This window comes from Apteryx mantelli, chromosome 2 (assembly GCF_036417845.1).
Source record: "Apteryx mantelli isolate bAptMan1 chromosome 2, bAptMan1.hap1, whole genome shotgun sequence".
NCBI classification, from domain to species: domain Eukaryota; kingdom Metazoa; phylum Chordata; class Aves; order Apterygiformes; family Apterygidae; genus Apteryx; species Apteryx mantelli.
Window position 1 is genome coordinate 20,053,771 of NC_089979.1, and position 24,798 is coordinate 20,078,568.

The following is a 24,798-nucleotide window of genomic DNA, read 5'->3' on the forward strand; positions in this document are numbered from 1 at the left end:
TCGCCGCTGGCCTCCTTCAAAGCGGGCGGCGGTGCCGCGACGGCCGCTTTTCTCGGCTCGGTTCCGCTCCGTTCGGCTCAGCGCTGCCCGGCCCGGCCCGACGCAGCACCATGCTGCACTGGGGGTACGACGAGCACAACGGTAGGGGCCGGGGCACCCGCGGGGGGGAGCGCGCCGCGCCGCGCTGCGCTGCGGGAGCCGCCCGCGGGGCTGGTGCGCGGAGCCTGGCGGTGCGAGGCGGTGCCGGGTCCGCCGGGAGCGGCGGGCGCTTTGCTGCGCTTCGCCTCGGAGCTGGGAAGCTGCTCGGTCCTGCTCCCTCGGGGACCTGGCTCGCTCGCCCCGTCCGGTGGCTGCCTGCACGTATCAAGTGTTCATTAGATGGTCGCACTGACCGGACCTGCTGCGCTGGCAGTGCCGGACTCTGGCTGCGCTGCCTGTGTTCCCCGTGGGAAATGCTAAGTGTTAATCAGCAGAGTAATTTGAACTTATAACTATGCACCTAAGAGGAGAAACTTTTAGATCCTAGTTATTTCATAGTTTCCTTAATCTAATCCTTCTTTGAAGTCACACTGCGTACTCATCAGCCGACCGAAAGACTTCCCTGCGCTTTGCATCGTAAGTCATGCAAATGCACTCTTGTGTGCAGACGGGCACGCACTTCACGCCAGCAGAAATCAAAGTTCTTTTCTTAAGTTGGAGAGTCAACTCTGGTGAAGTAATAAAAGCTTATGTGGTCTGTTTTCATACATAGAGAAATAGGACACCATGATAGTAAAAGGAGAAATGTATGTATTTGCACATACCAATGCCTACAGCAGTATGTTTCTTTTATATTATTATTTAGAGTTTGGAATACTGTTTGTGTGAGTCCTACCTTTCCTTCAAGATCCTTTTGTTCAGTCTTTTTTGGATGGATATACTTTTCCAGAAAAACTGGGCGGTGGTGGGTCGTAGTGATGTTGCAAGGATTAGGCGTGTTATCTAATATTATGCAGTGCTGTACCCCTCCCCTTAAGACGCAAACGGGGCTTGTTTTTCAAATTTGTGTCTCCATATGTTTTCCAAGAGTGCTGTGGACTTCACCTGCAAGGTCCAGATAAGAAGCTTGCTTTCCCTCCCTTATCCTAGCCCCCCTCCTTGGCTATGCTCAGCTTCTGGGAAGGGGAGGGTGCCCCAGTTCCTATCAGGCGGTCGCCCTGGACCTTGCTTGAGGCCCCATCTCCAGCATCAAACCCTGTTTTCTGGCTGATAACCTATGTGGGGCGATGATTGCCTTTGCTTCTCTGCTGGAGCCCCAGCTGCTTCTGGATGGGTGGCTCTTCGCCATCCATCGCCTTCCCCTCGCCCCTCGGGAGGAGAGCGGAGGTGCCTTGGGCAGCCAGTGCTTCCCCGCGCCTCCCTGGCAGCCGTCTTACCTGTTAGCTCATCTCTTTGTATGCACTCATTTCACTGGTTTAAGCTTGTTTCTTGTTTTGCTGAGCAGCAGATGTGTGAGATTGCTGTGAATGGTGACAAATTTTGTTGCCCTGTGTGGCTGTGAATAGTTTCCCTGACGCTAAGATTAGCTTTTGCAACTAAGGAGGTAGCAATGGAGTAAAATTAATTAAATTTGGTCACAGTCATATACTAAAATTGACTTCCTGAAGAGTTGGAAAGACATGTACATTCACTTCGAATTCTGTATTTGTTATTTGCAGAGATAAAACTGCTTATTTTTAAAACTGGGGGAAAACTCTTTTGCCCCCTTAGCGATAATGAGCACAACAGAAGTTATTTGGTCCATAATGTAAACTTTCAAATGTTACACACATATGGCTACATATATAGTGTATGTATGTATAAGGGCATGGACTGAGTGGTATACACAGAACAAAATGTTTTCAGCTGCTTTGATGCCCATATTTCTGAAATGCTAAGAGACATTATTTAATTTCTATGCAAACCTTGGTCTTTGTTTTCTTGTTGCTGTTCTTACTTGACAGTTTTGATGGTGCTTGCGTCCGGGGGCATAATACTGAGCTCTTGGTAACTGGCTTCTGCATGACATTATGCATGCTCTTCTTAGCTGCTCGAGGCTCTTGTGAAGAGATGAATGTCCTCACCCCTTCACATAGACTTTCCTTTTTAGATAACTGGGCAATTGCTTTAGCTAAAAGACACATTCAGAATCGATTGCCTTTAGTTTATGACTTACTTAATCAAATGTATGGAAAGTACTTATATATATTGTGTTTTACTGCAGAAATGCCCACTGGTCTCTTACAAGTCTAACACTCAAGTGTTTTATAAATAAAAAAGTGATATTTGTTCTTTTTTCTTGATTTATTCTTTTTTCCTGATTTTATTCTTTTTTCTCTGGGAATCGTTACGTAGTTTTGATGTCTGCTTTGAAAAGTGCCACTGAATTTTACCCATTATGAATTTCCAATTGATTTCATTAGTGCTAATATTATTGTAAGCTACCATGTAACTAAATTACTTGCAAACCTGACATTGCAAATTTAAGCATTCTGCATGTGATAAAATGGGCAGTGGGCCCTCTTTAGAAATAAATGAGGATGTGATCCTGCAAAGATTGGGCCATACCAAACTAATAGACATCCTGCATATAATATCAAGCTGTTCAAAAAAATTCCACTTTTTCACCTGTATGTGCTCTATCCATGCAAGCGTGCAGGCACACTGCCTCTGACCCATAGCCCTCAGTGTCCCTGCCAGTCTTGCTTCAGCCTTGTCTAGGCTTTTTGATGAAACTCCTCACCTTTAACTCTAGCTGCAAAAAGAGCAGCAATTGGCAACTGCTGTTAGGTGCTATAGTGAGCTGCATTTCCTGGCAAATTCATAACTGCATTTGTTACAAGATGTGTTTCATAGACTGAGTGTGTGCAATGCCAGTGGGCACCATAAGCAGCAGTAGCCTAATCTCGAAGTGACAGAGGTGTGCATGGCATATAGGCAACTCTGTGTCCAAAATAAAGGCACGCAATCTTCAGAGCAGATGATTTAGCTTTTTTGTCATGAATCCTGGTCGCAACGGTTTTGATTGTCAAAAGCTGCTATGTAATCTCCTGGCAAAAAAATATTTTTTCTGTAAACAGGAAGGAATTTCATATGTTCAAATATGTTCATTGTAACCAAGTTCCTTCAGTAAATTAAAAAATGCAGGGAGATAAATTGGTGAGTTATACATTCCTGAGTATATCTTAAATATGTACCTGGAAAATTAAAGTGCATATTATGTTGAAATGGAGGCATACAGTTAAGATCCAAATTCAGAAGCAATTTTCACCCTGGAGGTCCCACTGCCTTAAATCCGACTGTTTGATGTGCGTTAGAATGTGAATGTCATGTCCGTGGTCTTCCAACTGTAATGACTTATTTTTGGATGGTTGTGCATGATGTTTGCTTTGGGATGGGGTCAATAGTCGCAAATTGAGCCACAGTTTTTCTAGAGTGGCAAGAGTGATAATTTTATTGCTAGGTTGTTAGTGGATAGTCTAGTAAAGGCATACAGCTTCATATAACTGAGGAAAAATGAATGTAAGCTTTTTGTTATTTTCCTGTATATGTTAAAGAGGCCAGATTTTTGGCAGTCTCGTGTTACTGAGGAATACTTAATCACCAAAGCAAAGACATGATTTTGTAATCTGAACTAAGGACAAGTACAAATGCAGATACAGTGTCTTTTTAGAACCAAAGTTTATTGTAGAATAATTAGTTAATGTTAGGATCACAGACTTGGGTCCTCTTTTTGTCCCAAGTCCAAGAGATTAAGATAGTCTTAGCATAAATTATGCTACATTATTTTCTATCTAAGGGTGGAGCTGTTTAGATAAATCATATTCAGATAGAACATTTTTTTTTTTTATCATCACTGTGGATTTTATAGAATGCTTAAGTCATATCTTTGTATTCCAGGTTCCTCTTAGACAATTGAGCAGATTTGATATGGAGAATCCAATGAGGGACTCTGTTTTTGTTTTACTAATACTTTGTTTGCATAAACTTTATGAAACATAAACTTGAGTGGGTAGTATTTATATTATAAATAATTCATATTATGTACTGTATGATAACTGTAGTTACTGCTGAGCTGGAGCAATAGAACCAAGTAATTAAGCACATAAATATATTTTCCTTTTCCTTGGTTTAGCAATATCCTAAACATATTTGAAATAAAGTAGCAATCAGCTTTTTCTCAGCATCCTAAATCGCAATAGTAAGGTATAAATGATGGGATGTTGCTTCTTAAATGGGTAAAGTTGTGCACTGCATCTCTAACTACAAGGTACTAGAATCTAAACACAGTTAAAATCATGTAATATGCTAAACGGTGCTTAATTAAAATATTGAATGACTTTGACCATCATTTTTGAAGTAATAAGTATTACATTTAAATATGTAAATATGTGAATAAATATTTCAAGCCAGTAAGATGTTTATCTGCTATCTTAGTAGTGGCTTGCTTAATGGGTTTAGTTAATTAAGTCATTAACAAAATGACCTTCTAACAAATTCAAGACTGAAGGCTCATGCCTTTGTTCTACCTGAAATTTAAGCCTTAGTTGGTCTTTAAAAGCTCCTTCTTCCCTCTTCCTTTTTCTGTGATGCTCAGAGGGCTGGAGGTGGATGATGAGTGGGTCGAGAGCTTATGGGTAAGGATTAAGGGTCACACTAACATGGGTGACACTGTTGTGGGTGTTCGCTACAGGCCACCTGTTCAGGAAGAGAAAGTAGATGAGGCCTTCTACAGGCAGCTGGAAGTGGCCTCACGATCCCAGGCCCTGGTTCTCATGGGGGACTTCAACCACCCCAATATCTGCTGGAGGAACAGCACAGCTAGGCACAAACAGTCCCGGAGGTTCCTGGAGAGCATTGGTGACAACTTCCTGACACCGGTGATGAAGGGGCCAACAAGGAGAGGTGTGCTGCTGGACCTGTTTGTACTAACAAACAAGGAAGAGCTGGCTGGAGATGTGAAGGTCGGGGGCTGCCTTGGCTGCAGCGACCATGAGATTGTGAGTTCAGGATCCTGCGAGGAGGAGGCAGGGCACTAAGTAGGATCTCAACCCTGGACTTCAGGAGAGCAAACTTTGGCCTCTTCAGGGACCTACTTGGAGGAATCCCATGGGTTAGGGCCCTAGAAGGAAGGGTGGGTCCAAGAGAGCTGGTTAATATTCAAGGATTGCTTTTTCCATGCTTAAGAGTGGTGCATCCCAGTGAGCAAGAAGACTAACAAAGGGGGCTGGAGACCTGCGTGGATGAACAAAACTCCTGGCAAAACTCAAACAGAAGAAGGAAGTGTACAGAAGGTGGAAGTGGGGACAGGTCACTTGGGAGGAATATAGGGACGTCATCGGAGTATGTAGGGATGCAACTAGGAAGGCCAAGGCCCCTTTAGAATTGAATTTGACAAGAGATGTCAAGGACAGCAAGAGGGGCTTCTTTAAATACATCAGCAACAGAAGGAAGACTAGGGAGACTGTGGGCCCGCTGCTGAATGGGGCAGGTGCCCTGGTGATGAAGGATGCAGAGAAGGCAGAGTTACTGAATGCCTTCTTTGCTTCAGTCTTTACTGCTAAGACCAGCTCTCAGGAACCCCAGACCGTGGAAACCGGGGAGAAAGTCTGGAGAAAGGAAGACTTTCTCTTGGTGGAGGAGGATCAGGTTAGAGATCATTTAAGCAAACTTGACACCCACAAATCCATGGGCCCCAATGGGATGCACCCACGAGTGCTGAGGGAGCTGGTGGATGTTATTGCTAGGCCACTCTCCATCATCTTTGAAAGGTCATGGAGAACAGGAGAGATGCCTGAAGACTGGAAGAAAGCCAATGTCACCCCAGTCTTCAAAAAGGGCAAGAAGGAGGACCCGGGAAACTACAGGCCAGTCAGCCTCACCTGCATCCCTGGCAAGGTGATGGAGCAGCTCATGCAGGATGCCATCTCCAAGCATGTGGAGGAAAAGAAGGTGATCAGGAGTAGTCAGCATGGCTTCACCAAGGGGAAATCATGCCTAACCAATCTGACAGCCTTCTAGGATGGAATGACTGGCTGGGTAGATGAGGGGAGAGCAGTGGATGTTGTCTACCTTGACTTCAGCAAGGCTTTTGACACTGTCTCCCATAACATCCTCATAGGGAAGCTCAGGAAGTGTGGGCTGGATGAGTGGACAGTGAGGTGGATTGAGAACTGGCTGAATGGCAGAGCTCAGAGAGTTGTGATCAGTGGCACAGAGTCTAGTTGGAGGCCTGTAGCTAGCAGTGTCCCCCAGGGGTCAGTACTGGGTCCAGTCTTGTTCAACTTCTTCATCAATGACCTGGATGAAGGCACAGAGCGCACCCTCAGCAAGTTTGCTGACGATACAAAACTGGGAGGAGTGGCTGATACGCCAGAGGGCTGTGCTGCCATTCAGAGAGACTTGGACAGGCTGGAGAGGTGGGCAGAGAGGAACCTCATGAAGTTCAACAAAGGCAAGTGCAGGGTCCTGCACCTGGGGAGGAATAACCCCATGCACCAGTACAGGCTGGGGGTTGACCTGCTGGAAAGCAGCTCTGTGGAGAAGGACCTGGGAGTGCTGGTGGACACCAAGTTAAGCACGAGGCAGCAATGTGCCCTTGTGGCCAAGAAGGCCAATGGTATCCTGGGGTGCATCAGGAAGAGTGTTGCCAGCAGGTCGAGGGAGGTGATCCTTCCCCTCTACTCAGCCCTGGTGAGGCCACATCTGGAGTACTGCGTCCAGTTCTGGGCTCCCCAGTACAAGAGGGATGTGGCACTACTGGAGCAAGTCCAGCGAAGGGCTACAAAGATGATTAGGGGACTGGAGCATCTCTCTTATGAGGAAAGGCTGAGAGAGCTGGGCCCGTTTAGCTTGGAGAAGAGAAGGCTGAGAGGAGATCTTATCAACGTGTACAAGTATCTGATGGGAGGGTGTCAAGAGGATGGAGCCAGACTCTTTTCAGTGGTGCCGAGCGACAGGACGCGAGGCAATGGGCACAAACTGAAACACAGACACTTCCATCTTAACATGAGGAAAAACTTTTTCACTGTGAGGGTGACAGAGCACTGGAACAGGTTGCCCAGAGAGGTGGTGGAGTCTCCTTCTCTGGAGATATTCAAAACGCGCCTGGATGCGATCCTGTGCAATGTGCTCTAGGTGACCCTGCTTGAGCAGGGGGGTTGGACTAGATGATCTCCAGAGGTCCCTTCCAACCTCAGCGATTCTGTGATTCTGTGAAGACTGCCAGACTCTGCTGAGGAAGCTCTGCAGCTGCTCTCTCCCAGCCCCACGTGCGGCCTCCCTGATTTCCCATTGTGGCGCTTGGCGATTTTAGCACCTGCGAATCTCTGAGCTGGGTTCACTTCTGTTAAGTCAAAGGCTGAAAAATGACACCTTTTGATGTTAGACTATTAATCATAGAGTACTACATTTGAATCCTTTTTTGTCAGCATGTTTAAGTACTAAGCCACCCCAAAAGACTCAAATCAACATGCTGATTTAAAACTGAGATCAATTACCCTCAATACAGGGAACTAAGAGGATTTCCAGTCATGCAGATTTTACAAGTTCAGTTTCCGATGCTCATATTTAAGTTTTTCTAATATCTAGTCTCTCTTTGTTAAGCAAAGTATTATGCTTCTTACCCATGAAAAGTCTGGAGAAAAAAAGTACTGTGCTCTTAATAATACTGAAAGTTCATCAGCCCTGCAGACTTTCACTTTCCTTCTTTTTTCTCGATTAAATCTTGTTTGCTACCTTTACCTTATAGGACATATTCCCCAAACAAATTATCATTTCTACTTTTCTTCTCTGGACTCTTTCCAGATTGATTTTTATTCAAATAAGATTTAAAAATGATGTGTTCTTACTGACAGCTCTCTAATGTTTGGTAGGTAAGAATAGACACCTCATACCTCTCATCTGCAAAACATTTCTTACTATTGTAGAACGACATTTGCCATTTTTTGCATTTCCATATTATTGATTTACAGAGACAACGCTTCTTAGCAGTTTTAGTTGCAGGTTTGGATTTTGGGACTAGCTTGCGTAGAGAGAAAAAGGTTAAGCTGAGATCAATAGTATAGATTAATGGCTCCTTCAGTATTTTAATTTCTAACTAACTCTGGTAAATGGTTGTGCAACTCTTGCAAATCTGTCTGCAACATCAGCTGTTGTTTATCACCAGGAGACTGTAGGAAACAGAGCCTCAGGCAGGCATCCCTGTCTTGAGTGTGTCTGTTCTTTGCTGGTTGGCAGCACTGCACTAGTGCATGTGTGTGTGTGCATGCACGTGCGTGCACGCTGCAGAGATGATGATTGCGTTGCAGGCCCCACCCTCGGACCCCAGGAGACTCCCCACACCACTCGTGGATTTTTTTTTTGGTATTCCCTAATCCAATTCAGCGCAGTCAGTGGCAGATGTGTTGTCAGATCTTCTGCAGCCAGTAGTTACTGTATAAAAGGCCCTTAAAGGAGGGACTTTGGATAGATAAGAGGTAAACCATATGAGACACTACGTTAAGCAAAAATGGGATGTCTTATGCCAAAAATGTACCGGAGCACAGTGTCTGTCTGATACAGGATGCTTGATATGAATGAGAATTTGATATGTCTGATGCATAATTGAGTCTTAACTGTGTTTAATTAAATATCTAGCTGCTGGAGGTAGACTGGCCAAATACAATTAAATGCATCGTACACGGTAGATGTATCTAGAAGGGGCCCTGAGAGCTGCTGTTGCAAGGTGGTGCAGCAGAAGCAGCTGAGTGTTCTGGTCTGTGTTTTTCTGAATGCACTTGTTCTGAATTAGAAAATAATGTAAACAAGAAAGATTCAAGCAGAGTCGTCTTTCTTATGAAGCAGAGCACTGCCATCAATTCTGACTTCTCCTCCACTGCCTTGCAGGGCCTGCCCACTGGAAGGAGGTTTTTCCTGTCGCTAATGGAGACCGCCAATCCCCCATCGACATCAAAACTGAGGAAACCAAGTATGATCCCTCTCTCCGTCCCCTAAATCCCAACTATGATCCAGCTTCTGCTAAAATCATTCTTAACAACGGCCATTCCACCAGTGTCGAATTCGATGACACCGTAAACAAATCAGGTTTGTTCCTTTCATATTGCTCCGTATTTTCTTTCTCCATTTCTTGAGTAGAGTACGGCCTGGGCATGCCTCACTGCCAGATACACGACTTCTCTTAAACAGTAAGGCTTTGGTCCTCCAGATGAGAGATTCCCTTTTTTCCCCCCGTCTTTCAGCATGTTACAATTTGGGAACATATTGTGACAGAAGTACTAAGTTGTGGTTGTCAGAAAGCTCTAGGATTCCCTTTTCTCATGGATGGTTTGATCCACCCCAGCTAGCTAGCTCGTGTCAGCACCCCTGTTTGAACAGTGTTGTTATACAATTTCTCAAATGCTGCTCTCTCACTGCGGATGAATCCTTTGTGTCTCATTACAGGTTCATTCCAACTGAATCGCTCAAGTCTTTTACCTGACTTTAGTTGCAGGTTTGGTTATATATTTTTTTCCCCCTTTATAATCCATGCCTGGACTTGTTGTGTCAGGAAAGAGCCAATACAGACCAAATGAAATATATCCCAAGTGATCCCTTTTCTTCTCTGGAAAGTGTCATTGTCCCACTCTTTTATAGGTGCACACAGGTTCCCTTTTTGCAAGCAGTAATTATTTAGAAGTTCTCTGGTTTAGCATAGTCTCTGTAATGTTAGTGCCTTCATCTTCAATTACTTCTCTTGGATGGTAGCTTGCATACCTTCCCTGAAACTGTAGGAGTGCAGTTTCTTCAAGCAAAATCCTCTGGGGCTGCATTAGGCATAGCTGAGGATCCAAGCCCAAATAATACATTCATAAATGTCAAAGCCGAAGAGGGCTAATTTGTGATCACGCTGACAATTAGTCCCCAGTATTATTAAACCGTTGTAATCCCCAGTCTCCTTCAGGAGACTCTAACTTCTATGCATGGCCTAGGTTCTTCAGCCACTCATGCACAGCTCATGTTCTGGCCAGAATCATGCCTTACTTACCAAAAAAATCCAAATCCTTCTGTATGCATAAACTTAATTGTTTGCTATTTCCCTTAGTATTTGCCACTGACAAACTTTATCAGCAATGTTTTTGGCATTTGGTGGCAGCAGGGAGAGACATAGATGGAGACAACATCGTATTTTGCTTTCCCTGACAGTCTTAGTTTAACTCTTAAATTTCCTGTTGATACAAGCAACATTTGGATGTTGCCTGAGAGCCAACAGCTGAACGTCAGTCATCTAGTCTGACCTCATGAGTGTTAGAGACCACAGGACTTCCAGAATTAATTTCTGCTTCAAGTATAGTAGGTGTGGGTGAACTAAAGCACATCTGTTAGAAAAATACACAATCTTGATTTCAAAATTTCCAGCGATGACGAATCTACCACAGCCTTTGGTAAGTTATTCGAATTGTTAATTACCCTCCCAATTAAAAATTAGAAATCATGCTTTATTTCTGGTGGGAGTTTGATCAGCTCATCCTTTAAACTCCTTTCCTTTTTAAAAGAAATAAATATGAATATGAACACACCAAAAACCTCTTCCACTTCCTAACTCCCTCCATGAGGTGACAGGAACTGAACCTAGTCTTTCCGTAGGCTTACACTGGTGCAAAGCAGGGGTAAGGAGAGCCTCTTCCTACTGCTCTCCTCAGTCCATATATCCAAGGTTATTGTCCGTGTCACTGCAAATCACTAGTAGCTGATGATCAGATTATTAAAGAGTTGTAATCCCCAGTCTCTTTCAGGAGACCCCATATCTTCTATGCATGGCCTAGATTCTTCAGTCACACATGCACAGCTTGCATTTTGGCCAGAATCATGCATTACTTATCAAAAAAATCCAAATTCTTCTGTATCCATAAACTTAATTATTTGCTCCTTCCCTTAATATTTGCCACTGATGAAGTTCATCAGTAATGTTTTTGTTTTCTTTCAGGTCATTGATCAAAAAATACTGAATTTTCTAGGGCCAAAATTTGGTCTCTGGGGTACCCCTGTGAAGCAAGCACTCCTGCCAATGATGGTTTTATGAAAAAAAATCCAATTATTGGTACTAAATACATTGCCATCTTTTAGTTCATTATTAACTGAATTCCATATAAAGTATCTCTTTACTTTGCCCAGTATTGCAATTAGGCTGTCGGGACTGTATTTATTTGTGTAATTCTGTTTATCCTCTTTGGTGCCATATTAGCTCCATTCCACAAAATTGCCCCATTAGTGTTTCAAAGGCCTATTCATACAGCTCTTTTCAAACTTTGAGATACTGATACTTGCTGTGAAAAGCTTCTGGTTAACTTCCTCCTTAATTACTGTTGGAATGGACGAGTTTTATCATCATTGTGCGATGTGACACAAGTGCATCATCAGGCCACTTTCTGCATTATTCAGCAGAAGTAATTCACTGAATGCTGATACGTTTCTCCATAGTCATTTTCCCCCAGCCAGGCACAACACTGATCTCTGCACACTTTTAAGATCATTTGCTTCCAAGTTTTCAGTCCCTGCAAGAAGGACTTTGTTTAGGAGTGCCACTTCCCCATCCCCTTTGTTCACTAGATTTATAGGCTCTGTAAAAGCATCCTTCTGAGTTGAAGTTTTAAGCAGGTCAAATATTTTCCCCCACGGATAAACAGTTAGAGTTTCTATGTGTTAGCCAGGATACTTTTGTTAGCAGAAAGGCAACTGAAGAATTTCTTCTTTTACCATTTTTTGGTGGTATTTCGCTCCTAACAAAGTCTAAGTTTTGTACTAAACCTAGAAGGGATGAAAAAAGAACATTCTCCTCCCCTGTGCTCTTAATTTAAAACCCATTTGATTGACGTTCCAGTCCTTTCTCCTGAAGAGCTCTGTAAAGAGCTAATAAAACTGCCCAGAGTCATCCCAAAATCATCAGAGCAGATACAGAGCAGGAGAATGGGGTGATTTTTTTTGCGGTGAAGAAGGAATATTCCTGAAATACAGGTGATTCACATTCAAGTCACTAAACAGATTTGACAGAGATGTTTTGGGTCCAACTCTGATTAGGAAAGGATGAACACTTATGAAAGCAAAACAATAAAAACTCCACTCGTATGGGTGTTAGGTTTAAATAAATGGCTAATTAAATGTCACTAATATTGCACTTGTGTGATGAAGATACTGTTTTGACTTCATTTTACTTATGTTAGTATTTGCTCCTGTTTCTCAGTTGTCGGTGTGCTGTAACTGGATTTGGTTGCAAATGCAGGAAAGTATTCTGAAATTTTTTTCTAACTCCAACTGCATTACTTTCCTCCAAATTTTGAATACGAGAAAAAATTCTGTTCACATTACATTTTTCTGATCCTCCCCTTTATTCATAAAACCATACTCATATATATTCATGAAATATTCCTTAACCTTAACTTCCCAGTGATCCTTTCAAATACGTTCAAGAGAATGTGTTTGCAAAAATATTTTCCCATCTTCTGAGAAATATCCAGCCCATAGCAAGACAAAAGCTGGTGCTGACACCATACCCTTTAGCAGGCAATAACCTACTAGTCTACACATAAATGCAGTTTTGAAAGTCGTCCTTGACAAGCAGGAATTTCTAAAACACTTCAAAGAAATGAGACTCCATTGAGATATCTTTTGCAGAGAATCAGGGAAAGGTTTGAAGACGGCAGTCTGGTGTAAGTGTAGAGGATTTGGTGATAAGAGTTCGGTTCCTGCAATTGAGCCTTTCTGTGTGTTTTGACTCCTAGTGCTGACGGGGGGACCGCTCAGCGGGACGTACCGCCTGCGCCAGGTTCACTTCCACTGGGGGTCCAGCGATGAAGCTGGCTCCGAGCATGCGGTGGACGGCATGAAGTACGCAGCAGAGGTAAGGCCTTACCCAGAGTTACCTGCATGTTGAAGGTTGTGACTAGTTTTCTACTGTAAGACTTATTTTGCCCCCTCTCTCTCCGCTTTTCCTTCTCCCCCCATTTTACCAAAAGACAAGCAGTCTTCCTGAAGTGTTGCATGTCTGGTCCTTTCTCGAAGGAGAACCTGTTTGGAAACTTTGGAGAGGATTAAAAAAAAGGAGTGCAGAAGACAAAAACTTGATATTCAGAGATTTAATGTTGAAGAGTTATTTTAATCTTTGTCTTTCACTATCTGTTCCTTGGAGAATATTTTCAAAGTCAGCTTCAGTTACAAACCACAGAGTTATCTGACTTGGGGCCTGTGCAATCTAATGCTTATGAAAGACGCAGGAATATTATATCTTGTGGCGCATATAGCAGTGCAATGGTCATGATTTTGAGAACTGCACCTTAAAATCTGTGGGTTCTGTGCTGTCTGTGGAGGACGGCAGCTTTTGTACTGCGTTGCAGTCAAGGCAGGGCGTCAGGCAGGAGAAATGCACCATCTGCTTCTGGCACGGAGAGTTTGCTTTTGCTCTTTCTCCTTTGGTGTGTTTGAATAGTCTACAGTAAAAAGCGGTCAGTCTGAAAGCATGTTTTCTCTTTGCCACTGGGAGGATTACGGACTATTCTGATGAGACTGAGATCTTTAACAACACACAGCTCAGACAGTGAAGAGTGTTTTGGGGTTAAAAAGAAGGGAAAAAGTATGAAAATAAATGTTAATGGAAAAATAAAAGACTTTAATAATACTAAAGAGGAAAAAATTAAAATGTGTGCACAATGGTGTTATCAGATTTTATTGGAAGTGCTATAAGAGAGAGTGGACAGGAAAAAAAAAGTCAGTTTTCTAACACTAATGGGGAAAAGTGACATTTGCAGTGTTTAAAGGCTTATGTTTTCCACAGGAACCAGGTGAGATGGAATATAAAGAATTAATAGAGGTGCTTTAAAACCATTAAGTACCAAAACCAAATTTCTAGCAGAGAAAATATATATATGTTTCCCACCTAAGAAACCAAATGGAAGGAGAAAATATCTCTGAATTTCTAGCCAGTCTAAAAACCTTTCCGTTACCTGTTGGTTTGGTAACCTTCCACAAGAAGCTCTCTAGATGTCACATTGGTTTTGGGATAAGGAACCCAGAATTAAGATCAAGGCTTCTGAGCACTGTTCACACAAAATACCTCGGAAGGAGATACGAAGATGGTTTCAGTGCTCACCTTCATGAGCAAGATGTGCAAGATTTCAAGAAAAAAACATCTACCAAAACGAAGAAAGAAGTAGTTTACAGGTAAAGAAGACTGCAAGGTTCAGTCCCCTAAACCCACCAGGAAGCAGAAGGGATCCATGGCTCCATTCTTTGTGACAACGTATGGTCTGATCAAGGTGTCTTCACAAGCTGCAGTAACAGAGCGGTGGTAAGACGGGATATATTCCTTAAAAGAGAAGTCACAAGACATTGAGAATGGGGGCTGTACCCAAAAATGTTTCACAACTCTGTTTTGGGGGTTTTGATTATTTTTGGGGGGGGTTGGGTTTTTTGGGGGGGCAAAGTTATGAGGGAGTGGGAGTGAGCTTTATTTAGCTGTGGGAATTTTACTTTTTGTTCTTTGTTGTTTTTTGATTTTTAAAAATCCACAATAAAGTCAATTCCGACTGAGAGTATCTGTTTCCTTTTTGCGTATGTAAAAATGTAATTGTTGAGAAGTTGTTCAATGTAGCTTCTGTGAACCTTTAACCGTGAGTTGTGCAGGCGCTATGAGCTCCAGCATACTAGTGCATGTGCACGTGCACACTGTAGAGTGGCTTAGTGGGCTGAACAGTGAGTTATGAATTCCTGTATTCTCCTCCCGGTTTAATTAATAGTGCTTTAGCAACTTTCCTTCAAGGATCTCTGAAGCTGTGATCCAGCACATTTCATTGTGAGCACCTGTGTATTATAGCTGATTTCAGTGGGAGTCCTTCCTTGCCAAAAGTAATGTTTCAACAGTTTAGAGCCCAAGTGTTTAACAAATGTTGATTATAGCCTGTAACACCAAGTACTAGAACCACATTACAGGTATGGAAACTTGAAGCTCATAGAAATTAGGCAGGAGCTGAGATTTAGAATCAAAATCTTTGCACTCCTAGATCCCTATAGCTGTGTTGCCTCCCATAAAAATTGCTTAAAGTGAGTTCCACTTTCCTAAATTGCCCTTTATTTTAGGGCTGTCTGGGTACTGCGTTCCAGACGGAAGACTTTTCTTCAGGATTCCTGAGGGGCACCAATTTTAGAAAAACTAATCCCATGTCCTACTTCTGAGCCTCTATTTCCTTATCTAAAAACTATGGATAATAAGATTTGCTGATTCACTGAGGATTTGTGAGAGTCATTAATGTTTGTAAAGTGCTTAGTCTGAAGCACGGTGTGAGTGTTGGTGGCCCCTTCGGCTGGGCAGCCGGCACCCTGCTCGAGGCTGGGCACCCCGGCTGGGACCTTGCTCCCCCCGGGACCCGGGAGCTCTCGCCGAGGAGGGGGTACAACCTAGGCACCCTGGCTCAGTAGGAGGAACTGACCTGGCGTGGGGGCAGAGATCGCTACCTTTTCCTTTCCCCACCTGGCTAGATGGTAGCAATCTTAGGACTGAGTGGTTCTTCCAAACTTTAAACCTTTCTTTGAGCATTCAAGCAATTGTATTTCATATGATCAAGGTGTCTTTGAGCTGCTTAAGCAACTACTACAGGACAGTTCTAGAAAATTTTATGTTGGAAGTGCAAATGCTCAACACCTCAGATAATCAAGCCACTTTTAAGTGCCTAAGTGCTAGTAATCATAGAAAAAATGACATTTGGAAAGTATCAAAGATGGCATTTTGATATTCAGCTTAAAATAAACAAGGGCAAAAGGGTCAGTAAAAGCTTAATGTGTGTTCCTCTACCCTTTTTGTAGCTATGTGGCTGATTAATGTTATTGAAAGCTTGAGATTTGATTAAGGAAAAAGAGGGGCAAAATACTAATGACATCTTCACGCTTTTCAACCACTTTTTTAATCAGCTGTACTAAAAATGGATTTAAAATCCTAGCTTTAGGTATATAGACATGGGATGTCTTGTCTTAGCCTCTCTGTTCAAAATGCTGGGGAGCTGACAGCAGCTTCCCTGGCACTGTGGTCTGCTGGTTGCTGCTAAACTTTGACTTTCACTAGTAGAGACTTAGAAGACAGGAGGGTCTGAGTTAGTACAGGCATGATTATGCCAAATCCAGTTTGACTGTAGTCCCAGCCATTGGCAGTGCTTTTTTGCCATTTGTGTGAATTATATATTTGCTGATTTCAATAAATATCTGCAGTTAGAAAATGGAATGGCTCTGAATACGAACGAGTGAAGTAGAAAATTGACTCCGGTGCAACTGAAGTATTAATTTGTAACTGTTCCAGGTCAGCAGGAGTTGATGCTGTCTGTGCCTCTTGCTTTTCAGCTTCACGTGGTTCACTGGAACGCGGAAAAATATTCCAGTTTTGTTGAGGCGGCTCGTCAGTCAGATGGATTAGCAGTCATGGCCGTATTTCTAAAGGTAAGAAGAGGATGTCTCAGCCCTCCTAACAGATCTGCGTTGCAAGGCCAAACCAAGGGATAACGGTGATGGTTGGTATAAAAGGTATAACTACTGCTAAAGAGATACTTGTTTTATATGGGCATTAAAACAGAGTGTTTCCTTCCTAATACACAAAGTATTTGTTTACGTTTCCGTATAGGAAGCTGTACTTGAAGAGAAAAGTGTCAGATTAGAAGAATTTAAAGCCAGTAAGAATCTTCAGTTTACGTAGTCTGTACTCCTGTATATAATATATGCTGCAGAACTTAATTCAGCCTCCTCTGTATGGTTCCAGTGACTTGCATGGGGCTAGCAGGTTTCTCTAGAAGGGCAGCCTGATTCGGCTTGAATACTTCTGTAGCGATGTGTTTCTGGAAAGGAAAGAAAGAACAAATGTCGGAAAATTTCCTTAAAATCCTGTTTGCCTCATGCACCTGTTCTCAGATGAAATCCAGCTCTTGCCGCAGCTTTGCTGCCTTTGGTGCAAAGAAGCCGGCAGGGGACTCGTGCGGTTCGCGGCAAAGTGCAGGGCTCTGGTCACAGCCGCGGCGCCTGCCTGGCCGGGGGCAGCTAGCAGCTGCTCGGGGCCGTCGGCGAGCAGGCAGCAGCAAAGGATGCTCGCAAAGGATGCCTCAGTAACTCTGTCTGTCCGGTTTATGTTATAAAGATTCATGTTTCACTGGGTTTCTGAGCACACAGATTCTGCTCGGGATACGGGTTATATGGGTTTCAAGGAATTCAGATTTCAGTTGTAAGCCTGAAACCTTAAAGTTTCTCCACAGAAAACATGAAAAATAAGTTGCTTTAGTTCCCCTGCAGTGTAAAGTTTGTGGGGTTTTTGTAGCTGAAGTAAAAAACATGAGTAGCCAGAATGAATATTGTCAGCAGAGGGGTGGATCTTCTTTACAATAAGTATTTGTTCCAGCTAGTCACAGGCTCATGCTCACAAAATTATTCAGATTTCACAGGCATTTAAGTAAAACTATACAGGTACGTTTCAGCATGCATTTGCTTTTCAATCATTTGCTTTTGTTTATTTTCTCCAGAGCTCAAGTATTTCTTTTTTTCTCTTTCTTTTAATAGATTGGTGAATGTAACCCTCAGCTGAAGAAGATTACTGACCACTTGGACACGATCAGAATCAAGGTGAATGAATGCTTCTGAAAGAACATGAATATTGGTGGCTGGTTTTGTTGTTTTATTTTCCAGTAACTTGGCTGCTACTGCCTTCACAGTTGTGCTCCCTAGTCCCTAGTTTCCTAGCTGTTCATTTCTAACACTGATTTGGGACAGTTCAGGAGCACTCTGATTAGGTAGAGTTGAAGAACAGGCTGGCAAAGAATAATTTTTATATGATAAGAGGTCAGAGGAGAAGGCTAATTCCTCACAGAACTTAATCTCTGGCAAAGATTATTAACAGGAAAAGAGTATACTAACCAAAAGAAAGGTTTTCTCCCTGGTTTTGCTGAGGTACAGGGTGAGAAGGATACTAGCAGCAAAGGTGGCCTAGGAGGTAGGACCTGATTTGAAGGCACTAGCTCATCCGCTGTGATCATCCAGGACGCTGCAAACCCTCCCCATAGTTGCCCAAGCTCTACATGCTTCAGCATGATTTATCTTCTTGGCCTGTTGTTTTTAAATAATATTGTCTTGCCTTTTTAAAAAATGTCTTCATGAACATAAGCCATCAATGAACTTGTGTAAGAAATAATTTGCTAAATATATTTAATCTAGAACCATAATGAGTTTTTTTTTTTTCTTTTCTTTCCAGGGTAAAAGAGCACTATTCACAAACTTTGATCCTAGCTGTCTGCTTCCCAAATCCCTGGACTACTGGACATATTTTGGCTCTCTCACTGTTCCACCTTTGCTTGAAAGTGTCATCTGGATTGTTCTGAGAGAGCCCATAAGTGTTTGTTCTGAACAGGTACGTTTTAATCCTTTGCTGCTCTAAAAATGTCGCTTTTCTAAAACTCCAAACTGTAAATACCACTCAAAAGTATACTTTTTTGCAGAACATGACGCTGCTTACCTTATCAAATTTTCAAAGGGTAAAATGTATCTATCAAATTTGTCATGACTACTTGTTGCCTTTCTTTGTGTAACAACAATTTATTATCCATGTTTTAAAAAGAAATCTGCATACTCTAAAAAAATTAACTGTCAAAAATCTGACAAAACCATTATGGAAACAGTTTATTTTTGCAACTCTGGTGATGCTAGGAAACATTTGAATTCTGCTCAGTTTGACTATTTCCTTATCTTGCTGGCACCTATTCTCTGGCACTCTAATTTGGCAGGTCGACAGTAAATTTCTCACATTCCGGATGTGTACATCTTGGTGACTTTACTAGAATAATGAATAGCAAATACTAGTGTAATATGTTGTTTTTCGTGTTAGGCTTTCTTAGGAGAAGTGTGGTACCGCACAGTACTTGTTCAGTGAAGCTTCTTGCTGTATGCAGTGGTGCAACAGTGACATCCAGTGGGCTCATCACTATATAGCTAAGGAATTTTTGCCAGTGGAGATGCTAAAGATTAGCTTCTAATTTTGGAAGTTGATAAGTAGTTTGCCTGTAATATAAGCCATCAATATGCTGGGCACACTGTAAATCTCAAGATCTTTGCACCACAGCATTTGTCTAATTCATGGTCTATATTACAAATAACTGGTCAATAACATGGTCGATATTAAAAATAACATGGTCGATATTGCAAATAACAAATTAAATACCCCAAGTCCCATACTCAGCAGAAATGACGACCTCAGTCTTTGCACAAAGGGTGGATTAGGATAGTCACTGAATGGGATGCTAGTTAGTCAGGAAACCTGCTCTTTGTAACTGATTTTAAGTCGTGTATTCACACAACGCTTCCATTTTCTTCATCTGTATTTCTTCCCCGGACCCCCCAGTCTGGCTCTGTGAGAATCTCCACAATACATATGTACCGAGGGTGCAAAATTTGCATTGAACTTCCTAAAGACAAGCCGTTGTTCAGATTTGAAGGTTTCTATTTGGGCTAAATTATAGTTAATATGTTCTATAATATGAAATGTTGAATGCAAACATCCATGTGTAACAAGAGGATACAGCAGTGGAAATGATGCAAAACAAAGTGATTTTTTTGCTAGTTGTTTTTCACACACTGTTGTGTATATCTTATGTATTCAAGTATAAATGTACTATACTCATATAAACATGCATCTAGGGTTAGTTTCCAGTAATGCCCACACAATTCTGATTCATACTATGACCATTTAATTTTATTCTTCCTGTTCTTATTTCTTTGGGGCTTTACATTTTTCTTCCTACTTTTTTGGTATCCTTTACAGGCTGAAGGAAATTTAAAAATAAATTTTAAGCTTGTAGAAACTCACAGGGAGTCTGAGTGACTTAGAATTGCAAATGTTGGCTTTAGAATGGGGAGGAGGAAGATAATACTGACTTTTTTTGTTCTTAAGGCAATTGATCATTATCAAATGTGTCTTAGTTCAGCATGGCATTAATTTTGATTATGTAAGTACTTTGACATAATGATGAAAGTTCTCAACTTTGATGCAAATGTAAGGTGTCCTGCCAATGAAAATGTGATTTTAAAAGTAGTCGGCAGACGATGTTTTTGTTCTGTGGACCTTACACTCTGAATGGTGAACAACTGGAAATATGTTTGTATTTATTCGTGTAACAAATACACACACTACCTCATGCACAGAGCATCCCCAGGGTCTCCTGGTTCATCCTACAGCTCTGGTAGCAGGTCAGATTTTATACTGACTTAACCCTAAACTGAAGATAGAGACCCAGATTAAATGAATGGGACAATTTCAGGAGTTCCACTCATGAGTAAAGGAGAGGGAATCTGGATATTTTATGCTTTGGATCACTTTTATTTTAAAATGCTTCTGTTTCTGCAGGAAGATATTCCATTTGCCTCAATAGTAGCTCTTGACACTCCCAATGTGCTGCACGACTACACAAAAATGCACTATTCAATGGGATGATTTTTGTGCTATTCTATCCATGGTAATGTAGAAAGGAAATAAGAATATAGAATATCAAATATCAAATGTTGAATATTGAATTAGTATAAGAATAAGAATATAAAATTAGTTTATTAGAAATGAGACAAAGAAGATTCCAGTTTCCTGGGGTTTAGACATGGAGGTCAGATCTGGGTTTCTGCTGAGATAGGCTTAAGCAGAGAAGTTTATGCTGAGATTTAAATAACTGCCAATTCTGTGTCTGTATGGGGGAAAAGTTCTGAATCTCTCCTGGTTTGGGCACACGTTTAATATGTCCCAAGTGGTAATTACAAAAGCTTTTTATAGCACAGCACTGATAGCACAGCACTGATTATTCCAAGTTAATTGTGAATATAGTCTTTGAACAAGAGGATGTAAACAGGTACATGTAAGAAATCTGATTTTGGCACAAAATATTCCAGAGTCTCCAAACTACAAAATCAAACTGAAAGAATATAGAAAACTCTTTTTTAGATCAGGTTAGGGAAGACAAAAGTGTGAATATATGAAATGAATAAACTTTATGTGCAATTTCATGCTGACATATATTTCAGGAGATTTTTTATTTCTTGTTAGTCACTGTTTTTCATTTACAAGGACAGAAATGGTAGAATTGCCATTCCACACATGCCATAGAAAAATGTGATTCCATTCTTCTTGGCGGAAGAAAAGGTGAAAAAGTATCTTTAATGTTTACTACATATTTTTTCATTAGTATGAGCATGACGGTTTTCCGCTGAGCCTTGTATCTCTTTTTCCTTGCAGCTAGCCAAATTCCGCAGCCTCCTGAGCACGGCTGAGGATGAGGTAGCCTGCTGTCTGCTGAGAAACTACCGGCCTCCCCAGCCTTTAAAGGGACGAGAAGTCAGAAGGAATTAAAGGAATAAAGCAAGAATCGGCCATCTCCGAAACCATTTAGGAGGCTGAATTAATTTTAATAGTTAATATACTTTGTGATTTTTTTTTTTTTTTGTGAGTTGTTATAACAAATAGGTGTTATTTTATTATTGGTACCATGCAGTCATTTCTCACAGACAAATATGTCCTGAGTTGTTGCAATTTCATCAGTGTTAGCTGGTCCAAATGTATTTGAGTGCGTTGGTATGAGAGTGTTGAGATGTTAGTGTTACGTGCACGGAGTGCAGTGCTAATCCTAAGGGCCAGAAACAGTGATGGAGTTGTCCAGAATTTGCCACCAAATTACTGAAGAGGATCCCTGATGTTAATGGCAGTAAAGGGTATTGTGGGACTATGCTTCTGGTCTATAACATAAGATATAACCTCTATGTGAGCCTTTGCACTGTAGTTCTTAAGGAAAAAATATTTCAAGGCTGCCATAATTTCCTCACTGACCTCTGGGATACCATGCTAACCTTCCTGCAAAAAACAGCAGCAAACAACAGCATTTGAATCCATAAGCTGGATGGAAGTAATACAGATATCTATGTGATCTTTTTGTTCTGACTGCTTTGTAGCAGTGATGATGTACTGATTGAATGAGAAAAAGAGGAGGAAAAAAAAAAAAAGGGAAATAGTAAGGACTGTGTATATGGTTGGATGATGTCAGGTGGATGAGGTGTTCCTGAATTCCACCCTGTATAGTGATGAAATTGTCCAGAAACTTGCAAAACTGCAAGGCGGAAGGGCAGAGAGGGCTCTGTTTGTACCTGCCAAAATCCAGCCTGTTGCACCCAGTGATCAGTAAGGGACCACACATTATAGTCCTGGACTATAGATAGTCCAAGGACTATAACGTCGCGGTGGCATGGTGCTCTGGGGGCGAAGGGAGAACTCTTGCTCTAGCCTGTTTCGTTCCCGGCCCGTTGCCCACTGCGGTGTGAGACGCACATCGCCCACCCCACATCTCGCAGTGGAGAACAACCTTACTTCGGCACGTAACGCCTCCTGCGAAACCTGCTGAGGCTTTGCTGGCAGCGTAGGTGGCCCCAAATAGCTGCACTTTTAATATTCCAAGACCAAAGACAGCGTTTAGAGCACAACAAAGAAATCATAATCAAGTCAATATCTAGTAAAAGATCAACCTTAATAGCAATACCTTGAAGTGACTGTTTTTATGAATTGACTTGAGCCTGTGTTTCTCTCAGGAATTTTTGTTATTTGAATGTAATTGTTTTATGCCAAATTTATTTTTATTATTTTTAATGAACTTGCCATAGGATGTAGTTAGTATAAGATTAGATTACCCTCAGACTGTGAGAACTACGAAGTGAAAGCCAAAGAGAGGCAACTAGAGATTTCATGGGCAGCCAGTACCACCAAACGCTGTAGTACTTCTGACTGAACTAATTTTCTGCTGTTGAGCTCCATGAATTTGTTCTTTCACAGGTTTTATAGGCTGTGCCTCTTGCCTCAACAGGTCTTCTGACCTTAGATGGACAAATATGAGGGAAATCGCAAACTGGATTGACTTTATATTCATTTTTATAACTGAATAAAATAGACGTAGAGTCATAGATGTTTTAGCTTAGTTTAAGATAGGTGGATATTTTTGTCCTCTCCTCCCCAGAATATAGCTAGTATTGCTGCAAGGCCTCTCTGCCTTGTGACTGTTTTCTGAAGGAAAAAGCACAAATAGATCATGGGAGAAATAAAAGGCATTTGGCAGCAGCAAGTACTAGTACTAACTGTGGGGAAAAACCTGCAGGCACTTTTTTGTTTTCCAGCATGGGGACAAGAATCCAGCTGGAAAGACCTCAGCCTGGTCCCTTCTGAAAGAGGGCTTGTGGAAAGTGTGTGTGGAGAGAGCGCAAGTGTGTTGTGTATTTTCACAACCCTTTTTTAAGATTTAGTGTTGCATCTGATGTATTTCCCTATTGTGTAAGTATCTGCAGAACATGAACAAGTTGTTTACAAGTTGTATGAAGGTTATAAAGTTTGTTTGTCTGAGAAGAGGAAGTAATAAGCCTTCTACTTCATATCAGAAGCAAAAATTTCAGATGTTTTTACACATTGAAAACAGTGGAGTTGATCCAGAGCTTTGATATTTATAAGGATTTTATCAAAATAAAAATGGATTTTATGAATGTGTCTTGTATTCTGTATCAAAGAGATTGAAGTTGTACTGAGAAGCCTGTAGTTTTATAACTAGAGCCAGTGGCTCTAGTTTTGGAAAAAAAATTTCACTCCTCATTTTAAGTCGATCTTTAGGCAGTGTCATATTAGGAATCTTTTTAATGTTCTAGGTGAAATGTCTTTGGCAACGATAAGATTTAATTGATTATATTTAAAGATTTTGATAGCTGTTTTGAACTATCGAGTATTTGTATAGATTTATGCAATAACTTCTAGAACAGGAGGCTATTCATAGTAGTTCTCCTGAAGTGGACATATTGCTGTTTGCAGTAGATTTGCCTAGTATGGTACTACATCTGGACTGGCAGCTGGTAGCATCTGAGAAAGATTGGAAATGCTCAGTTTTCTGAAATCCTTTGGGAGCAGCTTCCTAGATTCACTTTCTGCTGTGACTGCAAGGTAGGAGCACGGTTTCAGTCTCAGCATTGAGCACTAGGTTGCTGCTCAGTCACTCACCCTACTCTCCACCTGCACTTAATCTCTTCCAGACTATTTGCCAGGTGCTCCCATGGAGTTAAAACTCATGTGCGGGTTCAGTGCTGCGGTGACATGACTCTAGGGCAGACAAGGCTAAAATACGCAGGGCCTCTGACACACTTGGAGCCATCATACTGAGAAGAATGAAATGCTCCATGACCAAAAAACATACAGGGCATGTACTGAAAACAGTAGCTGTCAAGAGTTTTGTATGGCTGGATGATCGGTCACCCATAAACGTATTCTCAGAATTAAATCAACTGCAGCAGGTGCTTGGGGTCAGCTCTGCTGTGTTTGGTACAGGAGCCAGCAGGGAGGGAAGCGGTCCACTCTGCTGCATTTATAGCCTTTACCAAGGAAGCTCATACTGCCTTTCGGGACACAAGGAGGCTTTAGCTGGGTGTTTTCTTTTTATTGACAAAATGACCTGGGAAGCAGGCTATCTGCCCTCCTGGAGTACGGTGGGGTCAGGCTCTTGCCGTTGGCTTCGGTTATCTGTGGGTCCCCTGGGGCCAGCCCGGGAATGTGGGGACATGCTGCCTCCTGGCCCGCGGGCGACCTTGCACTCCCCCAGAAGACATGGGCCAGAGCAGCTCCCGGGGTCGCCAGTAGTGCCCCCTTCTTATGCGGTAAGGATGTCTTCTGGGCTTCCCTCGGGCCGCTTTGTAAACGGGCAAGGCGAGATCCAGCGCTGCAGAATTTTTGTTCATGCG

At 42.0% G+C, this 24,798-nt stretch overlaps 1 protein-coding gene across 5 annotated transcripts; it reads left to right on the forward strand.

Annotated features, from left to right (window-relative positions):
* Positions 1 to 23,559, forward strand: LOC106496260 (carbonic anhydrase 13-like). 5 transcript variants are annotated; one of them, XM_067290249.1, is made up of 9 exons: positions 1 to 141; positions 8,905 to 9,102; positions 9,460 to 9,508; positions 10,414 to 10,439; positions 12,774 to 12,892; positions 16,375 to 16,470; positions 17,575 to 17,637; positions 18,263 to 18,418; positions 21,281 to 23,559. In XM_067290249.1, the coding sequence occupies exons 1-9, from the start codon at positions 111 to 113 to the stop codon at positions 21,392 to 21,394; spliced, it is 852 nt and encodes a 283-aa protein (XP_067146350.1). In that variant the 5' UTR covers positions 1 to 110; the 3' UTR covers positions 21,395 to 23,559. The 5 variants fall into 5 exon arrangements, with proteins under 5 accessions (XP_067146350.1, XP_067146352.1, XP_067146351.1 ...); XM_067290247.1 differs by lacking the exon at positions 1 to 141 and adding an exon at positions 634 to 1,433; XM_067290251.1 differs by lacking the exons at positions 9,460 to 9,508; positions 10,414 to 10,439 and having other exon boundaries at positions 4 to 141.
* Positions 23,560 to 24,798: the final 1,239 nt, after the last annotated feature.